At 43.0% G+C, this 19164-nt stretch overlaps 1 protein-coding gene across 2 annotated transcripts in view; it reads right to left on the bottom strand.

Moving 5' to 3' along the window:
- ACSS2 (acyl-CoA synthetase short chain family member 2) overlaps positions 1 to 19164 on the bottom strand; it is a 55969-nt gene that overhangs the window by 9606 nt on the left and 27199 nt on the right. For both annotated transcript variants that reach the window (XM_033962980.1, XM_033962982.1), the window contains 6 exons: positions 13733 to 13870; positions 10748 to 10918; positions 10063 to 10196; positions 8229 to 8361; positions 5947 to 6003; positions 933 to 1013 (listed from right to left, as the gene is read on the bottom strand). In XM_033962980.1, the coding sequence (XP_033818871.1) occupies positions 933 to 1013; positions 5947 to 6003; positions 8229 to 8361; positions 10063 to 10196; positions 10748 to 10918; positions 13733 to 13870 (714 nt within the window). The remainder of the gene's footprint in view (positions 1 to 932; positions 1014 to 5946; positions 6004 to 8228; positions 8362 to 10062; positions 10197 to 10747; positions 10919 to 13732; positions 13871 to 19164) is intronic.

The following is a 19164-nucleotide window of genomic DNA, read 5'->3' as shown; positions in this document are numbered from 1 at the left end:
CGATCTGGGATCAAATAAATTCTTTATTAGAAAATCCTGTAGCATTAACTTATGATACTGTAATATTTGGCATTTCTATGAGGAAAAAGAGTCAGATATCGGCAAGTAATAACAAACTTTTATTGATTATGACAGGAGTTGCCATTCAACATATTACTAACAATTGGAAAGATCATAGCAGACTTAACTTTAATTTTTGGTGGAATTCACTATTTCATTTATATAAAATGGAACGTTCAATAGCAGTACAAAATGAAAATGATAAAAGTTTTACTAAAATATGGGAGCCATTGACATTGTTTTGTAATGAATAAACACCATTTTTTTTTTTTCTTTTGAAGATAATGATTTACGGAGGGATTGTACAATTGAAGAAAGGGTAAAATGAAATAAGAAGAATAATGTTGGAAGGGAGGGTGGGTTATGGGTTTATATATATATACAATTGTTATTATTTTGATGGATTTAACAAGTGTTGTCTTTGAGCCTATGTATGATTTTTATTGTACACTTGTTGAAGGATTAAAAAGGAATAAAGAATTAAAAAAAAAAAAAAAGAAATGACAATTTTGCATGAGGTTAAACTCTTTATAGTTTAACAGTTAAAAGGAAAGATATATAAACTGTTCTAGGTGGATAACAATATTTAAAAATAATACATCAAAAGTTCTCAGAAAATTTACAATCAATCTTCACCCAGCTCTACCTGCAGTCAAGCTGTGATATAGGTAACTTGCTCTACCAATGTTAAAAAAAAAGTTATATAAAAATAAAATATATTATTTTTCTCTCCGAGGGTCATGCTCCCTCCACTTCAGAAAGATTCAATATTAATGAAAAGCTCTTGTATTAACCGTGCGACCCTTTACGTGAAAAAAGTTGGAGACCGCTGCTTTAAAAAGTATGATTCGCATACTGGAAATACATCTTACCAGATAACCTTCTGCCTCTCCCGTGAGTTCTTCTCCAGATTCATCTAGAATAGCAGGAACAAGGCCAAAAAATGGAAAAGTCTACCCCCCCAAAAGAGAGAGAGAGATTTGCAAAAGAAAAAAGTTGAAAAGTAAAGCATAGTTGAACTGAAGGTAGTGACTTAACACCCAACCCACAACCATATGCAATCTACGGGGCCATTTCAAAATTTAAATGAGCATACTACATAAACATATTTCACTGTCACATGGTCCCATCTAAAATCTAATGCTGGAAACCCATTAGTAGAAAGGTGGAGATGCTGAATAAGTTATGAGCATAGGAAATTAGGCAGTGCTGATCGGACACATTTGGCTCACACTTTTTCAGTGGAAAGGGGATTTAATACACCTTCTTTCCTATGAGCGTCGGAGCATTTCTGCACTAATCGGTGCAGCTACATTACTGTGTGATAACTGAATACGCAGGATTACCGCATGAATCCTTACCATCTGCAAAATAGGTGTGGGTAAGTGCTCATTTCTTTTCATAGCTGTGAGTTACTGCCAGCATTAGAGCATGGCCGTTAAGTAAAAAACATGGACAATCGGCCTTTTTACTGCTGTGGTAAAAGGAGAAATTAGGTTCTTACCTGCTAATTTACTTTCTTTTAGCTTCTCCAGACCAGTAGAGGTTAATCTTTACGAATGGGTATATATCCAATCATGACCAGCAGGTGGAGACTGAAAACAAAACTGTGGGACAGTATATAATATACTCCCTTCTCTATTTACATCAGTCTGCCGAATAGCCAAGCAGAACTAAGAACTGGAAAACAGAAAGAAAACAATACTCCGAACAGGAGTAACAAATAACATACCAAAATGCTGTTGGAAAATGCAGAGGAGAAATACCAGAAGGAAAATGTCCCCACAGCTCGCCAGCTAAGCCAGCCGAGCCACAGCCGCTGTTCTTCAATTCTCCCCGGCCCTAGAAAAATACTAGAACCCGCAGCAAAAAACAAAAACTGCCCGCGAAACAGCCCCAACAACAACAACAACAACAGACAGGGTGGGGACCTCTACTGGTCTGGAGAAGCTAAAAGAAAGCAAATTAGCAGGTAAGAACCTAATTTCTCCTTCTGTAGCACTCTCCAGACCAGTAGAGGTTAATCTTTACGAATGGGACGTACCAAAGCAGTCCCTCACATGGGCGGGACCCCCAAAGGGCTGACACCAGAACACAACACCGAACACCGCGTCCTGACGCGCCAGAACATCTACCCGAAAGAGTCTGACAAAGGAATACAAGGAAGACCAAACCGCAGCCTTACAAATGTCCACTGGAGGCACGAGCGACGACTCAGCCCAAGAAGCCGCCTGACCCCGAGTAGAATGAGCTTTGAGAAACTCCGGAACGGGCTGCTGCCCCAGAAGAGAAGCGGAAGCAATAGACTCCTTGATCTAGCATGCAATAGTAGCCCTAGAAGCGCCAGCCCCCCTAAGAGGACCAGTCAGAAGGACAAAGAGATGATTTTATTTCCTGATCTCCTGGGTCCGTTGCACATAAGAGCGAAGGACCCGACCAACATCCAACTTGCTCAGCTGTCTTTGCTCAGAAGAGCCCTCCCAACTACCCAAGACCGGGAGGACCACAGATTGATTGACATGAAAAGGAAAAACTACTTTCGGCAGAAAAGGAAGGAACAGGCCTCAAGACAACCTGCTCCCTAGAAAACTCCAAGAAGGGAGCCCTACAAGAGAAAACCTGTAGCTCAGAAACACGCCTAGCGGAAGAAATGTCCACCAAAAAGACCGTCTTCAGAGTAAGGTCCTTCAAAGAGCAGCCGCCTAACGGTTCGAAGGGCGGGTGCATCAGAATAGAGAGAACCAGACTGAGATTCCAAGAGGGAATAGAGGACCGCACGGGAGGCCTGAGCACCTTGGCCGCCCGCAAAAAGCGAATCACATCAGGAATGGCTGTCAAACGCTGACCCGTCACAAACCCCCGAAAGGCTGACAAGGCCACAAGCTGAACCCGGAGAGAAGCCGAAGCCAGGCCTCTATCCAGGCCATCTTGCAAGAACTCTAGGATGTTAGGCACAGAAACGCGAAGAGAGACCACCCCCCGCCCCTGGCACCACCCCTCAAAGAAGTGCCAAATCCACACAGAAGCCTGAGAGGTAGAAAGCCTCCAGGACCCCAAGAGTGTAGAAATCACCCTATCTGAATACCCCTTCTTACCAAGGCGATCCCTTTCAAAAGCCAAGCCATAAGACAGAAGGGAGACGGGTCGAACATGGGAATGGGACCCTGCGTCAGAAGGTCGTCCAAGGGAGGCAGAGGAAGAGGATTCGCCACCAGAGTGTCACCAGATCTGTGTATCACGGATGCCGAGGCCAATCTGGAGCCACCAGAACCACCAGACCCGGATGGCGAACAATGCGGAGAAGAACTCTGCCCACTAATGGCCACGGAGGGAACATGCACAACAGCCCCTCTGTTGGCCATGGTTGAACCAGAGCATCCAGACCCTCGGCCAGTCCATCCCTGCGACGACTGAAGAAGCGGAACACCTCGGCATTGCCACTCGTGGCCGTCAAGTCCATCAGGGACTGACCCCAAGCCTGCATTATCAACTGAAAAGCCACAGGGCTGAGACACCACTCTCTGTGATCTAAGATGTGACTGAGGAAATTCGCCTGAACATTCTCCACCCCGGCCATGTGAGAGGCCGAGAGGTCCAGAAGGCGTGACTCCGCCTCAAAGCATGAGCCGAGCCGCCTCCTCCGTCACCTGAGCGCTCTTGGTGCTCAACGATTGACATAAGCCACCGCTGTGACATTGTCAGACCGGACTCTGACCGACTTGCCCATCAAGAGGGATTGGAAGGCTAACAGCGCCAGAGGGACGGCTCTGGTCTCCAACATGTTGATCGACCAGGACGCCTCCTCCATGGACCAGGTGCCCTGAGCTGAGTGACCTAGACACTGAGCCCCCCCAACCGAGGAGATTGGCATCCGTGAGAAGCACCGTCCACTGCAATAGATCCAGACTCATCCTCTGGACCAGATGAGAGGTCTGGAGCCACCAAAGAAGACTGCAGTGCACCAAGCCTCGCAGAGGGACAGGGACCTCCAAACTGAGCCTCTGGGGTGACCATCTACGGAGCAGAGCATACTGAAGAGACACATGTGGGCCCGCGCCCACCTCACAACATCCAGGAACGCTGCCATCGACCCCAAGACTTGGAGGAAATCCTGCGCCCGAGGACACCGGGACGCCAAAAAAAGGCGAATCTGAGATTGCAATTTGCTTACCCGGGCCTCTGGAAGGAAGACCTTCCCCAAGGAGGTGTCGAACAGAACCCCAAGGTACTCCAGATGCTGAGCGGGGACCAACCGACTCTTGGAAAGGTTGACCACCCAGCCCAGTGACCGGAGAAACTCAACCACCCGAGCCGTAACTCGGGCGCTCTCCTGCAACGACTTTGCCCGAAACAACCAGTCATCCCAGAAGGGGTGCACCAGAATGCCCTCTGACTGCAATGCCGCCGTGACGACCACCATCAACTTGGCGAACGTCCGGGGAGTCGTGGCCAGGCCCAAGGGAAGCACACAGACCCAATATCGCAAAGCAAAGAAAGAGCTGAGGAGAAGCCCGAATGGAAACAGGCAAGTAGGCCTCCGCCAGAGCGAGAGAAGTCAGGAACTCCCCCGGCTGAACCGCCAGAAGGACAGACTGCAGTGTGTCCATGCGAATAAAAGGGAATTCTGAGAGTCCTGTTGACCTCAGTTTAAACCAAGGATGGGCCCCTGCTGAAACCTGCCCCTGTGTTTGCAATACAGGGGGAAGGTCACCTGAGGTTGCAGACAAAATGGAGGGGCCAGACAGAGAAAATGGCGAAGTTCCCGCCAAAAATGCTCCCTCCATGGCCTGTAGCAGCTGAGAAGGCTGAACAGTCCCAGCCGCTAAAACAGGCAAGTCGGCATCAGCTGTCAAAAAATCAGCTGAGAGGGAATCCTTCAGGGAATCCCTCTGTGGGCGGTTGGGGAAGACCGGGCTTCCCCACTGCTCCCAGCCGTCTCGCGAGGCACCATCGACGGGGAGCTCTGGGCGCCTGCAGCCGCTGCCGACGGAGCTCCACCACCTCACCGGGCCAAACTACCGATTTCAGTCCGGCCGCGAGTGCCTCACGGCTGGACCTAATTGTGTCCCACTCCCCCGGAGAAGGGCACAATTGCTCCATACGCGACCTAGCTAGAAACAAAGTGCTGGTTAGAAGAAAAAATACAGTAAAAAACATTAAACTGACAGGGAAGCAACCCTGCAGACCGGCACTACCTCAGGATTTTTTTTTTTTTTTTACAGAACAGACTCCACAGGCTCTCGAAGCAATATGCCTTGCTTGATTTAGGGGGCAAGGCTCACTGCTGAGGCTCCTCTAAAAAAATGTGGGGAGGTGGAGGAAGTGGGGGGAGGGACCCCGCTCGAGACCCACCGGGTTTGACACCCCCGAGGTCAGACGGACCCCCAAACAGGGCCCGCCCAAGCTCTGTCCGGCCAAAAACAGGGACTAGAAACCCCTAAACAAATTCCAACAGCCCTACCAAGGGAGATGGGTACAGATCACTCAACACCTGCTGGAGACTGAAAGAAGACTGATGTAAATAGAGAAGGGAGTATATTATATACTGTCCCACAGTTTTGTTTTCAGTCTCCACCTGCTGGTCATGATTGGATATATACCCATTCGTAAAGATTAACCTCTACTGGTCTGGAGAGTGCTAAAGAAGTGGCCTTAGCACATGGGAAATACCCTCATAAGGGTATTAGCTTAGTAAAAGGAGCCCTCAAATAGTTAGGTCTAAAAACCCTGTGCTAGAAATAAAACCATAATAAAACTAATAAAAGGGAGGGGGAAAACCAGGCTTTTATTCCTTCCTAGCCTCACTGTGCACTCACATGCAAACCTCAGACTGGGTGCTAAAGATTGCAAGCAGACTCTCTAAACATGCAGAAACGTAAAACTCACGGCAGATCCAGGCTTCAGGGGTGTGGCTCCTGGGAGAGGAGTTAACACATGGCCTCCCTGAGGAAAATAACAATGAATTAGCATAACTGAAGATCATGAAAATACACTGCAGATGATGCATTTCAGAAGCCGATCTAAAGCCACCTTCGGGATGAAAAGCCAGAAAATTCTTACTGAGTTTGGACACTGTAGATCTGATTTCACTCTTGTTTGGGTGCGTATGTGCTATTTTTAATGGATTTCCGGTTCTCTCTTTTTTTTGATATCTCAATTTGTTTTTTTAATTGTGAAGTGCCTTGACTTGTCCAACAGAAAAAGCGGCATAGCACATTTTAAACAAACATAGGTTGGCTTCTATGGAAAGAACAAGTCATAAGCTATATAAGTGCTTATTCCTTCCTAGGAGTTTAAATAAGATCTTATTTGAAAAATGAAACAGATTTGACAATTCTGTGAGAGAGAGAGAAAGTTACTAAAATTAAGGGGTTGCATATGCCAAATGAGGGAGGAAGAAAGATTGGGGTAGGGGATGGGATAACATAGCAGAAAACATGAAAAATGTTGAAGATCATGTTATTATTTTTTAATCAGACATATTATCAAACACAAAACAGCCAGCCATTAATAAACAAATAAACAAGAGAAAAAAGTTAACACAACCTGCAGTGATCACATTGATCATACCAATTGCAGCTAATTTTATCCCCTTTCCTCTCCCCAAAGCCGTTATTAAACTTGCATATGAATATTATTACATCACAAAAGTCAACTATCCTACAACAAACTAGAATAAAATCTGTTGAAACTCCAAGCAATGTCTACAAATTTATATAAACCCTACCACACCCGCCCCCGACCACAAGTATAGTGAAAAATAAAACATCAAAATGTGTGCCAAAACACAATAAAAAGCTTCTGAACATACAGTATATGCTCTTAATATGAGGTGTACAGTGTCTGCATCTATGAGGCAAACTTGGTTCTTTTTATTGCATAGAGCGTTTTGGACCCCAGTTCGTTTACAAAAGTTAGATTGCTCTAAATCTAATAGATGCTGGCACTGTAATCTTGAAGTAGGACATTGGAGGCCTTTCAAGCAAGTCAACAAAACAACTGGCTAGGCAACTTCATCAAACTCTCCTCATCCTACCTTAACTTCAGAAAACTAATTAAAACAAACCTGTTCAACTGATTTGTAACCAAGAACCCTTAAACCCTCTACTGTACCCCTTTTCACATCTTCTTGTTTCCCCACATTGTGTATTTATGTAACCAAAATCCTCACTGTTATTTTTTTCTTCTCGCTGTATCCAAAATCTCCATTGTTATTTTCATTCGCTGACTGTCCAGCTCTTCTTGTTGTAAACCACCTTGAACTACTATGGCTTTGGCGGTATATAAAAACAAAATTATTATTATTATTATTTAATTTTTTGTTGAAGGGGGGTGGGATTATGAATGATAATAATAGATAACTGTTAATTATTAAGATATGGGTGGGAGGGGTGGGATTCTTTTCTATATATATATTTGGAGGTATACAAATAAGATTGTCAAGTGATTAGTTAATATATTTCTGGATGGTTATTGTACATTTGTTGTAATTTTTGAAAATGAATAAAGATTTTTTTTAAAAAATTATTTAATTTTTTATTGTCCTTATATTATGTTATTTTGGAACTCAATTTGGACTCAAGTTAACTGTCTTCTAGAAAACCATGTTGTGTTATCTTATGACACCATTCTGTTTGGTATAGCTATGAGGAAAAAAAGTCAAATTTCATCGTATAATAACAAACTGTTGTTAATCATGACAGGGGTCGCCATTCAGCATATTACCAATAACTGGAAAAATTATTCTAATCTTAATTATACATTTTGGTGGAACTCGTTATGCCATATTTATAAGATGGAACGAGCAATTGCAATGCAGAAAGGGACCTATAATAATTTTATAAAGATCTGGGGGCCATTGGAAAAATATTGTAATGAGTAGACATCACTTTCTATGGGAGATTATATCTACACAATGGGGGGTGGGGGGTGGTAACAGTAGTTTGCACTATATTTTTTAATTATTAATAGTATATTTTATGTTGAGCTTTTGTTTAAATTATTTTAAGAAGGGAGGGAGGGTATATATATTTTTGTTCTAGATGACATGGTAAAGATTTTCAAGTGTTATATTGAAATTATAATGGATGTATTTCTGTACACTTGTTGTATGATTTAAAATGAATAAAGAATTAAAAAAAAAATAACAATATTCCGCTTCAACTCACAGTCTCGGTCTGCCAGAACGTGTCAACAACAGGGCACCTTCCGTTTCCCACCACGTTATAATACCACAGCCAGGCTTCGGGGTTGATAGGCTCCCCCACTGTTCCCAGAACCAACAAGGACTCTCTGCTACACCTGTAAGGAGAGCCAGAATCGGCAAGTAATAATGGAAGTAATCCAATGTGTGTGAACAAACAAAAAATCTCATTGCTTCTTGTATAATAAAATGAGGACGTTAAAGCAAAAGGTCAATCAAAAAGTTGCTTGCTTCTTTCAGTGACCAATCTAAATAACTAGAGTGTGGTGCAGTGGTTAAAGCTACAGCCTCAGCACCCTGCGGTTGTGGGTTCAAACCCACGCTGCTCCTTGTGACCCTGGGCAAGTCACTTAATCCTTCCATTGCCCCAGGTACACTAGATAGTCTGGGACAGATAGGAAAACATGATAAAGTACCGGAATGTAAAACCATTTAGGATATTAGTGGTATAAAAATCCACCTTTGCTCTGAAGAAACAGGAACCCAACACGGTCAGTGTTTCAATTAAAAAATCTTCCTCAGGTGTCCCAGAGATATTTGTTGCGTTCCACTTTGGGGTTTTTGTTGTTTTGTGTCATTCGACATCCATTTCTGGAGAAAATGAGACGCTCTTATGCCACTGCTCTGGGCAGGTGTCGCCTAGTGCTTTGTCATCTTCCTCTTGGCTCTTCACCACCTCCTTCTGAAGAGCAGTCCAGGTAAGAAAATCATGGCAAGGGTGGCAACTGCATGGATTGGTCACTCAGAGAAGGTGGCAAAGACAAATTTGTGAATTCAAGAGAGCATGAAATATGTACCCGTGATCCTTAGTTGCAAAAAGGAAGCCTAGGATTAAACTGAAGTCTACTGTAATATGCCTGGAATAAAACTAAACAGACTTGATGGTGATCATCTGATTGGACAGTTCAGCATGATGAATAACTTTTTAAAAACATCCCTATTTATGGAAGCTTTTTTTTTTTTTAAAATAAGACAAGAAGCATTGAGGGAGCAGTAGATGTAAGAAGCAATATTGTATTTAATTATAATTGATTTTGTGTTTTATGTATGTACTTTTGTAACCCACCTAGGTTGGTAGGCAGGATATGAGTCTGTTAAATCAATCAATCAATCATCTGCTGTCAGTGTCCATGCTTCTTAGCAAATTTTTTTGAAAGCCTGTCTTCTAATTCTGTTAAACTGTGCTAGCAGTTTTTAGTGGAGAGAGTCACGCTGCTCTCAACGCTCCAAGAAACTCTATGAGCGTTGGGAGCAGCGCAAGCCATTCAGCAAAAGGAGGCCTAAATGTTTCAAGCCCCATCAAGATTATTTTTTTTTTTTGTCAAAAGACACAGTCTGGGATAATGGATAGAAACATAGAAACTTGATGACAGATAAAGACCAAATGACCCATCCACAGTAACCATTATCTCCTCCTCTCCCTATTGGCTAAGGATCTTAACATTTGCATCTCCTCTTCCTATAGGCTAAGGCTCTTTACACCTGCATTGTGATGTCATAGAGCTTTATGGTTATAAAAACATAGAAACATGATGGCGGATAAAGGCCAAATGGCTCATCTGCAGTAACCATTATATAAGATATGTTTTATATAAAATACATTATAGAAATATCAAGTGTATTGTTAAAATAATTGTATGAAAATTTATGACACTTGTTGTTATATGAAAAATCAATAAAAAACTTAAAACAAAGTATACAGATTGAGATCTTTTAAGTCTGTCCCCATACGCCTTATGATGAAGACCATGCACCATTTTATAAGAGTATGCTCCTTAGCAGAGTGCAACCTCACTTACTTTCTAACTGGTTCCTCTCCAAACTTCATCAGTAACCGGATTGCTGTTGGTGCAGTGTAAAACTTGGTCACTTGATACTTGTCAATGATTTGCCACATGCGGCTGACATCAGGATAGATGGGAAGACCTTCAAACTGAAAAATGAACAATTGAAATTAAAAACCGTTCAGAGGTCCTGAAAAATGAGAAATCCACAATAAGAGCCAACATTTTCCTGGAAGTGTTATCACAACTGAAAAAGTGTCTGGTTAGTCCCAAAAGTAAGTTGATGGTGGGCAGCACTTTGACTGCCTGTGGCCAACGTTCTATCCAGATAACGCTAGGCCATTTCTCCAGCGACCAGCAGCAAATATTCAATGCCAGCTAGTGAATGGCCTATTATGGTGATATTCAGACTTAAACAGCCATGGCATAGCAGGCAAATATGCCTGCATTTTATGAAGCCTTCCCGCTAAGCCTGGCCACTTAAGTTACAAATATCGTAACTCAAGGGGTCATGCCCCCTGAACACCTTCAACATTTCCAGCTTATTTTTTTGCTCTAACTGGGCATTTTCAGCAGCGATAACACCTGGATTTCAGGATTTTACTTCTGAGGGTATTGCTAATTTGGAACAAGAAGCATTAAGACACGTCTTGTACTACTTAAGAAAGGCGTTGAGATCAGGACAGTCTCTCAGACTTACTAAGACACTCGTTGCCCCGTTGGCCAATGGTCCATATGTGACATAGGAGTGTCCAGTTATCCATCCAATATCAGCAGTGCACCAGTACACATCTTCAGGATGGTAGTCAAAAACATATTTAAATGTAGCTGCTGTAAAGATCATGTATCCACCCACGGTATGCACAACACCCTACAAGAAAGCAAAAAGAATTACTTATAGACTGTGCTTAACATTCAGAGAGACCCTACAGTTCTAACTCGTCTATACATACTTTTTACTCCCATTTATTCCATTAATAATTACTAGCCATGTAGGACATCAGAAAGCCATCACCAATCCCTCGAAATGAGCTATGAGAAGTTTGATCTACTCATTGAGATTTTCAGGTACTAAGGACCTTGGACACAGGATGTTGGGCTCGAAGGACTTTCATCTGACTCGGCATAGCTCATCTTGTATTCTTATATAATCCCACCATCTTCATTAAATGGAATCCTTGGCAAAACATCTGTCATGAGGTTCCCCCTAAGGGCAGGGTCAAAGGCCCCATAGTGGCGACAGCTGTCTTGCTTCCCAGACCTAAGCACACCATCTCCATAGTAAACAAACTAAATGACAGTAGATAAAGACCTGAATGGTCCATCTAGTCTGCCCAACCATACATGTTCTATAAATTAATAATTTAAATGATCCCTTTTCTTAAATATTTCTGGACCAGAAACCCAGAATTCTGTCCGGTAGTGTGCTTAGGTTCTATCTACTGGAGTCTCCATCAAACCCACTCCAGTCCATCTAAACCATCTCAGCCATTGAAGCCCTTCCCAGCCCGTCCTCAACTGAATGGCCATATATAGGACACAGACTGTGCAAGTCTGCCCAGTACTAGCCTTAGTTCCTTCAATATATACCCATTATTTTCAGATTCAAGATCCTCTGAGTTCATCCCACGTTTTTTTGAACTCTGTCACCGTTTTCCTCTCCCTCGGGAGTGCATTCTATACATCAACCACCCTCTCCATAAAGAAGAAATTTCCTAACATTACTCTTGAGTCTACCATCCCTCAACCTCAAATTATGCCCCCTGGTTTTACCATTTTCCTTTCTCTGGAAAGTCTTTGTCCTGAAGCATATAGAACGTTGGTCTAATCATATTTAAAACTCAGTATTAAATATACATTATATCACATTAGGTTTTGAAGAGGAAACCTAACTAACTCAAATTGTTTGTATCATCCACCATCTGCAGCTATTCTCCTTTTTTTTGATTTAATTTCTGTCAGAACTGAAAACCCAAGTTTGCAAAGATAAGAAGAGCCAAACAGTAACAAATCCTAGATTGCTTTGCTGCTTAAATTAGGGTAACTACTGCATAAAATATAAAAATAAAATTACTTGTCATTAGTTTTTAAGGACCAATCACGTCAAAGAATGATGCTTGTCTGGGCGGTTGTATCCTTATGCACATAGACGCTCATAACTGATAGAATCTTGTGTATGCGATGTACATGTCATCTATTCTAGTGTATACTTATGAAGGGAATTTTTTTTAAATACAAGTTTCTGCTTCTTGGTTCACAAACAAATCATGCTTTCTAACACTTATAGTTTGCTCTACTAAATTTCACTGCTCACACTGGAGAAAAACCTCCCAAAACATTTCAGAGCAAAACCCTGATAAAGACATGAACCAGAGCCAACCTGGGAATTTGGCACGTGATAAAAGTCATTGGACCAGCCAGTGACCTTGAGAAGCCAGAACAGAGGAAAACAAAGCCAAACAGTCCTCATAGCTGCACTTCTAAATGTTCTCAGTTATCCGAGGCTCATTTGAGCACAGCTGCTAGGACTATTTCCAGCAACTCAAAAGCTGCCTGCTTGTTATGCCTGTGACATGCCAAATCCATTGCAGGATATCTGCAATGGATTTGCACGAGACAGCCCACTGCATAAAATTTTACCTTCGTGGCATATTTCTTGCAGAAATTCGGAGAAACCAACTGGCTGGGAATCGCCCAGGACAGGTCTGTAAATCATCATGATCTCTCAGATCAGCTCACCAAAATCAGTTAGTAGTCCCTAGCTATTGTGAAGTTATATACAGTTCTGTTTTGCCATTCAGGGCTCACAATTATGAAACTCCCTACCACTAAACCTATGTTTGCATAAATTCAAAATTGAGCTAGAACCCAATTTCAAGATGTTTTTTATTAATCCCTTTATATTTCTCAGCAGAGTTGGGCCTGGATGGCAGCGCAGCACACTCTGGTGTATTACCCCACCCCTCTTTTTCTATCAGTATCGTAGCTTGCCCCTCTTATTCTTCCTTTTTGTTGTGTCTGTCCATTTTTAAGTTTCTCTCTCTCTCTAAACTATTGTGTGTTAGACTGTAAGCTGCCCTGAAGCGATAGTAAATCTAAAATAAACTTGAAACTTGATCTAGAACAAGAGGTCAGCATATGATGCTTTGAGAGCAAGAGGGGATATAAGAACTGTGGAGTAGAAAATATTTCTTCACTGGAAAGATGGCTGATGCATGGAATTGCATTCCAGTAGTGGTGCTGGAGACAAACGGTAAAGGAGCTCAGGAAAGCATGGGATACACACAGAGGATGCCTACTCTTGAAGGCATGGAGGAGAAAGCCAAGAATTAAATTGGACTGACTACATCTTGCTTACTCGCTGTGGCATTTTATGCTGCCCAGTTTCCATTATGACATGCTATGCTTTAGTCAACTTTTTTTTTTTAATGTGGAATTAGAGAATGACATTTTTTTCTCGTCCCCGCAGGAACTCATTTTCCCGTCCCCACAAGTTCTTTTCCTGCCCCTACCCCATTCCTGCGAACTCTGTCCTCATCTGCACAAGCCTCAAATACTTTAAAATAATAAGTGTTAGAGGCTTGTGTGGTTAAGGCAGAGCTTATAGGGGACAGGGAAAAATTTGTCCCCTTGTCATTCTCTACGTGGAACCCCCAAGCATGCAACAGATGCTGAAGCCTTGTACCTTGGGTTTACCGGTTGAGCCACTAGTGTACAAAATGAAGAGTTCATCCTCAGAGTCGCACCATTCAGGATCACATTCCTTACTGGCATCTCTCATCAGGTCGTGCCACCAGACGTCAACGTCTGAATCCCACATGGTCTGCAAAAACAAAGAATACGCTGTGATAGCGGGAATTTGGAGAGAAACAATGACACTAGAGAACAATCCATCATGGATCTTACTGGAAGACAAAATGACATTATTAGAGAAGACTCTAGCCCCCTCTTTTGCGAACGCATAGCGTGGACTTTAGCGCCGGCAGCTGAGGTAAATGCTCTGATGCTCATAGAATTCCTACGAGCGTCGGAGCAGTTACCGCCACTAAAACCCACGCCACGCGTACATAAAAGAGGGGGTATATTAGGAGAGAAAAACACTGGAACTTCAGAGATTCTTTAAAATTATTTTTTTTTTTTAAGTTCACAGATTCTTGACTGGTTGATGCGATGTGGCTAAAAACAGGAAAATATTTGAGCAACTTATTTTCCAGTAGAAATGAATCTGATTACTGCTAATCTATAGCCCAGAGCAGGCTAAAACTAGAGAAATACATCCACTTCTGGAGGTTGTGTCACTGGAAAAAAAAATTCTTTGTTCCACTGTTGATACCTTCTTACATCAACCTAATCTGAAGCAAAAGCTGGAAAGGACCAAGTATTGCGTAAACTCAAAAAAAACCACTGTCAAATACTCACAATGTTCCAGACCATGCCAGACCCCATAACATGCCTAAAACAATCAGTGGTGAATTGCTTGTTCACTATTTCCAAAAATACTAGGACTAGGGGGCATGCAATGAAGTTACTAAGTAGTAGATTTAAAACAAATCTGAGAAAATATTTCTTCACACATCATGTAATTAAACTCCAGAATTCGTTGCCAGAGAATGTGATGAAATTAGTTAATTTAGCAGGGTTTAAAAAAGGTTTGGATAATTTCCTAAAAGAGACGTCCATAGGGCATTATTGAGATGGCTTGGGGAAATCCATTGCTTATTCCTAGGATAAGCAGCATAAAATCTGTTTTACTACTTGGACTCTAACTTAGGTACTTGGGACCTGGGTTGACCACTGTTGGAAACAGCATACTAGGCTTGATGGACCTTCAGTCTGTCCCAATAAGGCAATTTTTATGAAAGCCAAGTATAGGACAATTAAGCCATTGTGACATCACTGATGAGGTTGGCTCTTAGGCAATGGTGGACTGAGGCATTATGACATCGCAATCTCAGCTCTGCTTCCCAATGTCTAAAACTCTTCACACTACTACTATGAATTATTTCTATAGTGCTACACATTCAAATACTTGAAGGGTATTAACGTAGAACAAAATCTTTTCCAGAGAAAGGAAAATGGTAAAACCAAAGGACATAAGAACATAAGAAATGCCTTCACCGGATCAGACCGAGGTCCATCAAGTCCGGCGATCCGCTCACGCGGCGACCCATTTAGGTTCTCCATTTTGGAGACCTGAAATTACCGTATCCCCCAATATGATTTGCAAGAAGGTGTATATCCAACTTGTGCTTGAAACCCAGAAGAGTAGTCTCCGCCACAACATCCTCCGGAAGAGAATTCCAAGCGCCAAGAGCAATGTTAGGAAATTCTACTTTATGAAGAGGGTGGTGGATGCCTTGGATGCGCTCCCGAAAGAGGTGGTGGAGAGGAAAACGGTGACGTAGTTCAAAGAAGCGTGGGATGAACACAGAGGATCTAGAATCAGAATATAATAATAAATATTGAACTAAGGCCAGTACTGGGCAGACTTGCATGGTCTGTGTCTATATATGGCCGTTTGGGGGAGGATGGGCTAGGGAGGACTTCAATGGCTGGGAGGTTGTAGATGGGCTGGAGTAGGTTTTAATGGAGATTTTGGCAGTTGGAACCCAAGCACAGTACCAGGTAGAGCTTTGGATTCTTGCCCAGAAATAGCTAATAAGAAAAAATTAAATTGAATCAGGTTGGGCAGACTGGATGGACCATTTGGGTCTTTATCTGCCATCATCTACTATGTTACTATGTTACCAGACATACACAGCGCTGTACAGAGTCATAAAGAAGACAGTCCCTGCTCGAAAGACAGACAAACAGGATGTCATGGATACAGTTAAGGGCTGAGGTTAATCTGCTGGCTGGGTTGGAGTACAGGTCTATCAAGCCATTGTGTCATCACTGATGAGGTTGGCTGTTATTGGTGGAATGAAGCATTATGACATCACAACCTCAGCTCTGCTTCCCAAAGACTGAAACTCTTCACCCTATTACTACTACTATGAATTATTTCTATAGCGCTACCAGACGTACGCAGCACTGTATAGAGTCAAAGAAGATAGTCCCTGCTTGAAAGAGCTTACAATCTAAACAGACAAACAGAATGTCAAGGATAGTCATCTGATACAACCAATGCTCATGATACTTTGAGGACCATCACAGCAGGGTCGATGTCCTTTATAACCCCACTCAGGCCTGTATTAACAAGGGGAGGAGCAGGTGCATGACTGAAACACATTTAATTGCAACCCCATTAGAGTTACCACTGTACACTTGTGGTCAGCTGCGTGTTGCATTTTCTGCCTCTCCCTCACTCCGTCCATATTTTCCTTCCAGCCCCCAGACAAAGGCTAATAAGAAATGGATTTTCTCTCAGCAGATGAGGACTACCTTCAGAATGAAGTGCTATTTATAAGAGACTGGAAAAAGCTTAATTTCCTGTTTCCACAGGCCTATAAATGAGGATATCCAGCAGAGGTGATTTGGGGGGATGTCTACCTTCTGTGCCCCCTCCCTTGCCACCTAGACCTCCCTTCTTCTACATGAGGGATTGGGTGGACAGCTGCTTTAACACTGGAAGCCTCCTCCTTCAGCAGATGTCGAGACAAGATTCACTAGACAGCCTGGGCATCTGCACTTTCTGGCTTCTATCATCATTGAACTGGCAGCCAGAAAACCCCTTTTCCTATTCTACTGAGCCTTAATTTATGGCAAATTCATGAAAAGTGAATTTGTTGAGGTTCCAAAAGGGTCAGAGTCAGCAACCTGGCTGGACCTGCTGGAAAATCACCACTGCTGTCCAGATCGTGTCCTCCTCCCAGTGGAGAATGACAAGGGGACACATTTTTCCCTGTCCCCGCAGGAGCTCAATTTCCTCGCGAGCTCTGTCGCTGTCCCTGCCCCATTCCTGTAAGCTCTGCCTTAACTGCACAAGCCTCGCACACTTATGGAGCTTACAGGAATTAGAGCTTACAGGAATGGAGCTTACAGGAATTAGAAAGGGACAGGAAAAGAACTCGTGGGGACGGAAGATTTGTCCCCGTGTCATTCTCTATTCCCCAACTCCAGCACAGAGACGGGTTCCGCTGGGTTCAGTCAGACAGATGGAGACTGTTTCACCCTAGTATTCTGATGGTCTGGCCATATTCTAGGGGCACAGCATTCCTTATGTGCTTAACTGAGTAAGGGAGACAGACCATTTATGCCCAAGAATATTTTGAATCAACAGCTTAGAATTAAAAATTAAAGAGGAAGATGACAGACATTTCAGTAGATATTCACAGCACCACCCTCCCTCCCCTCTGAGGGTTAGAAGGGCCAACCAGGACAACCCTCACACTTCCCATCCCTATAGACCTCCCTATACCTATCTTGACACATTCTGGTGGTCCAGTGGGATCCAAGTGCAGGAGCAATGCCCATTCACTCTTGCCCATGGCAGTACTGCAATGCTGCCACTAGAGGTCACAGGAGCCATTTTAAGAAGCCAGCTGCCAAGAGAAGGAGCAAGTCAGCTTCATTCCTACCCCTCAGACCCCCAGAACATGTCCAGGTGGGCCCTATGAAGGTGGGAAGAATAGGAGTAGGCCTGGTTGGCCTTTCTGCTCATTTTAAAATCGCTTTATCTACCCCACTATGATTTGAATTTTACCACTGGTATGTAGTTCTTAAGAGGAGACCCTGTTTCATTATAGTGCTATTCTTTTCTTCTGTAGCTGTCGCTTATGCTCATAAACTTCTTTGTGACACCCGCTCCAAATTTGCTGTTCCTGTCATTTCTAGCCCCTCCTCCAACCTACTTGCTGACTCCAGCTCCTGGCCCAAAAGTTTGGGTTTGCCTTGTGACCTAAAGACTCCAGTTTCCAGTCAAGCTCCAACGCCAGACACTTGACTCCAGATAACTGCATAGTTCCTGTTCTGGGCCTCTGTCTGCCCAGTACAACCTCTGGACAGAAGCATTTTGCAGCCCAAGTACTCACACACAGGGTTCAGCCCCCCCCTCCAAACCCCATAAAACACCTTAAGGGTGGTAACTTGACAATGGCACAACCTTTGCTGTTCAGCAAGTTTTATAATAATCCCAAGTACCAGCAAAACTAATGCCGCCTTTGTCTGAATTATCCAGCCAACTTACAGGTCTTTAGTCTAGAGAGGTCCATCATATTTTTATAAGCGATATGCACTATTTGTAAAAAAAATTATTTATCAGGATTTAACAACTGCCTTTATGAAGAGATGCACCTAAGGCAATGAACAGCAGCTTAGCTTGACAAAATTTACCATTTTGTTAGTAGCAAAGTATAACTTAGTCTGGACTCAAGAGTCTATAATCAAATTTCAGCAAACAAGGGACCCCAGTCCTCTTGGCTATCTGTGTGTTCAGGTATCCAGGACTACTCTCTTCCACAGGCTACCATTGCCTTTATAGAAACCTGTTATACCAACACTGCTAACCTCTGCAGTCTTTGACCCTCAAGTCCTTCATCATTTCTTCTTAGTTGCCATCACATCTGCTAACCATCTATTCCAGGCAGCTACGACCACTCATGTTTCTTCTTAACCTTCCTACCTGCAGCTTTATAAATCCAGACTTGAAATTTCATATTCCCTGAAAGTTTTTCACCCTAGACTGAGCAAGCTTGTATTTGCGGTCCTCTAACAAAATTTGTTTATAATTATATAGCACTTCAGCTACCAACTTACAACTTCCAGTGAATGATTTTACAAAAAAGGGAAAAGCAAAGTTGTTATACAACTTCCACTGAGAAAAAACAGGCATATGAAGTGCCCTGGCTATAATCATTACCAGAGTGCAGATTAGTACACTCCCCCCTCCATATTCTTGGGTTTAGGATTCACGGATTAGGTTATTCACACATCTCTATCATCCCACCTCTCTCCTGCCTCTCGGACCCCTCCACAGCTTACTTTTAAAGCCCTGGTGGTCTAGCGGTGAAGTGGGTCAGGAGCGGTCTTCCTACACTCCTGCCCTTTGCAGATCCACTATCAAAAATGGCTGCCTCAAGTTCCAGTGGTCTCAGAAGACCGATACGGGAACCTGAAACAGCCATTTTTTATAGATCTGTATGGAGCAGGAGCGTAGGAAGATTGCTCCTGCCCCGC

The sequence above is a fragment of the Geotrypetes seraphini genome, chromosome 11, assembly GCF_902459505.1.
Source record: "Geotrypetes seraphini chromosome 11, aGeoSer1.1, whole genome shotgun sequence".
Lineage (NCBI taxonomy): Eukaryota > Metazoa > Chordata > Amphibia > Gymnophiona > Dermophiidae > Geotrypetes > Geotrypetes seraphini.
This window is presented reverse-complemented; position numbering and strand designations above follow the sequence as displayed.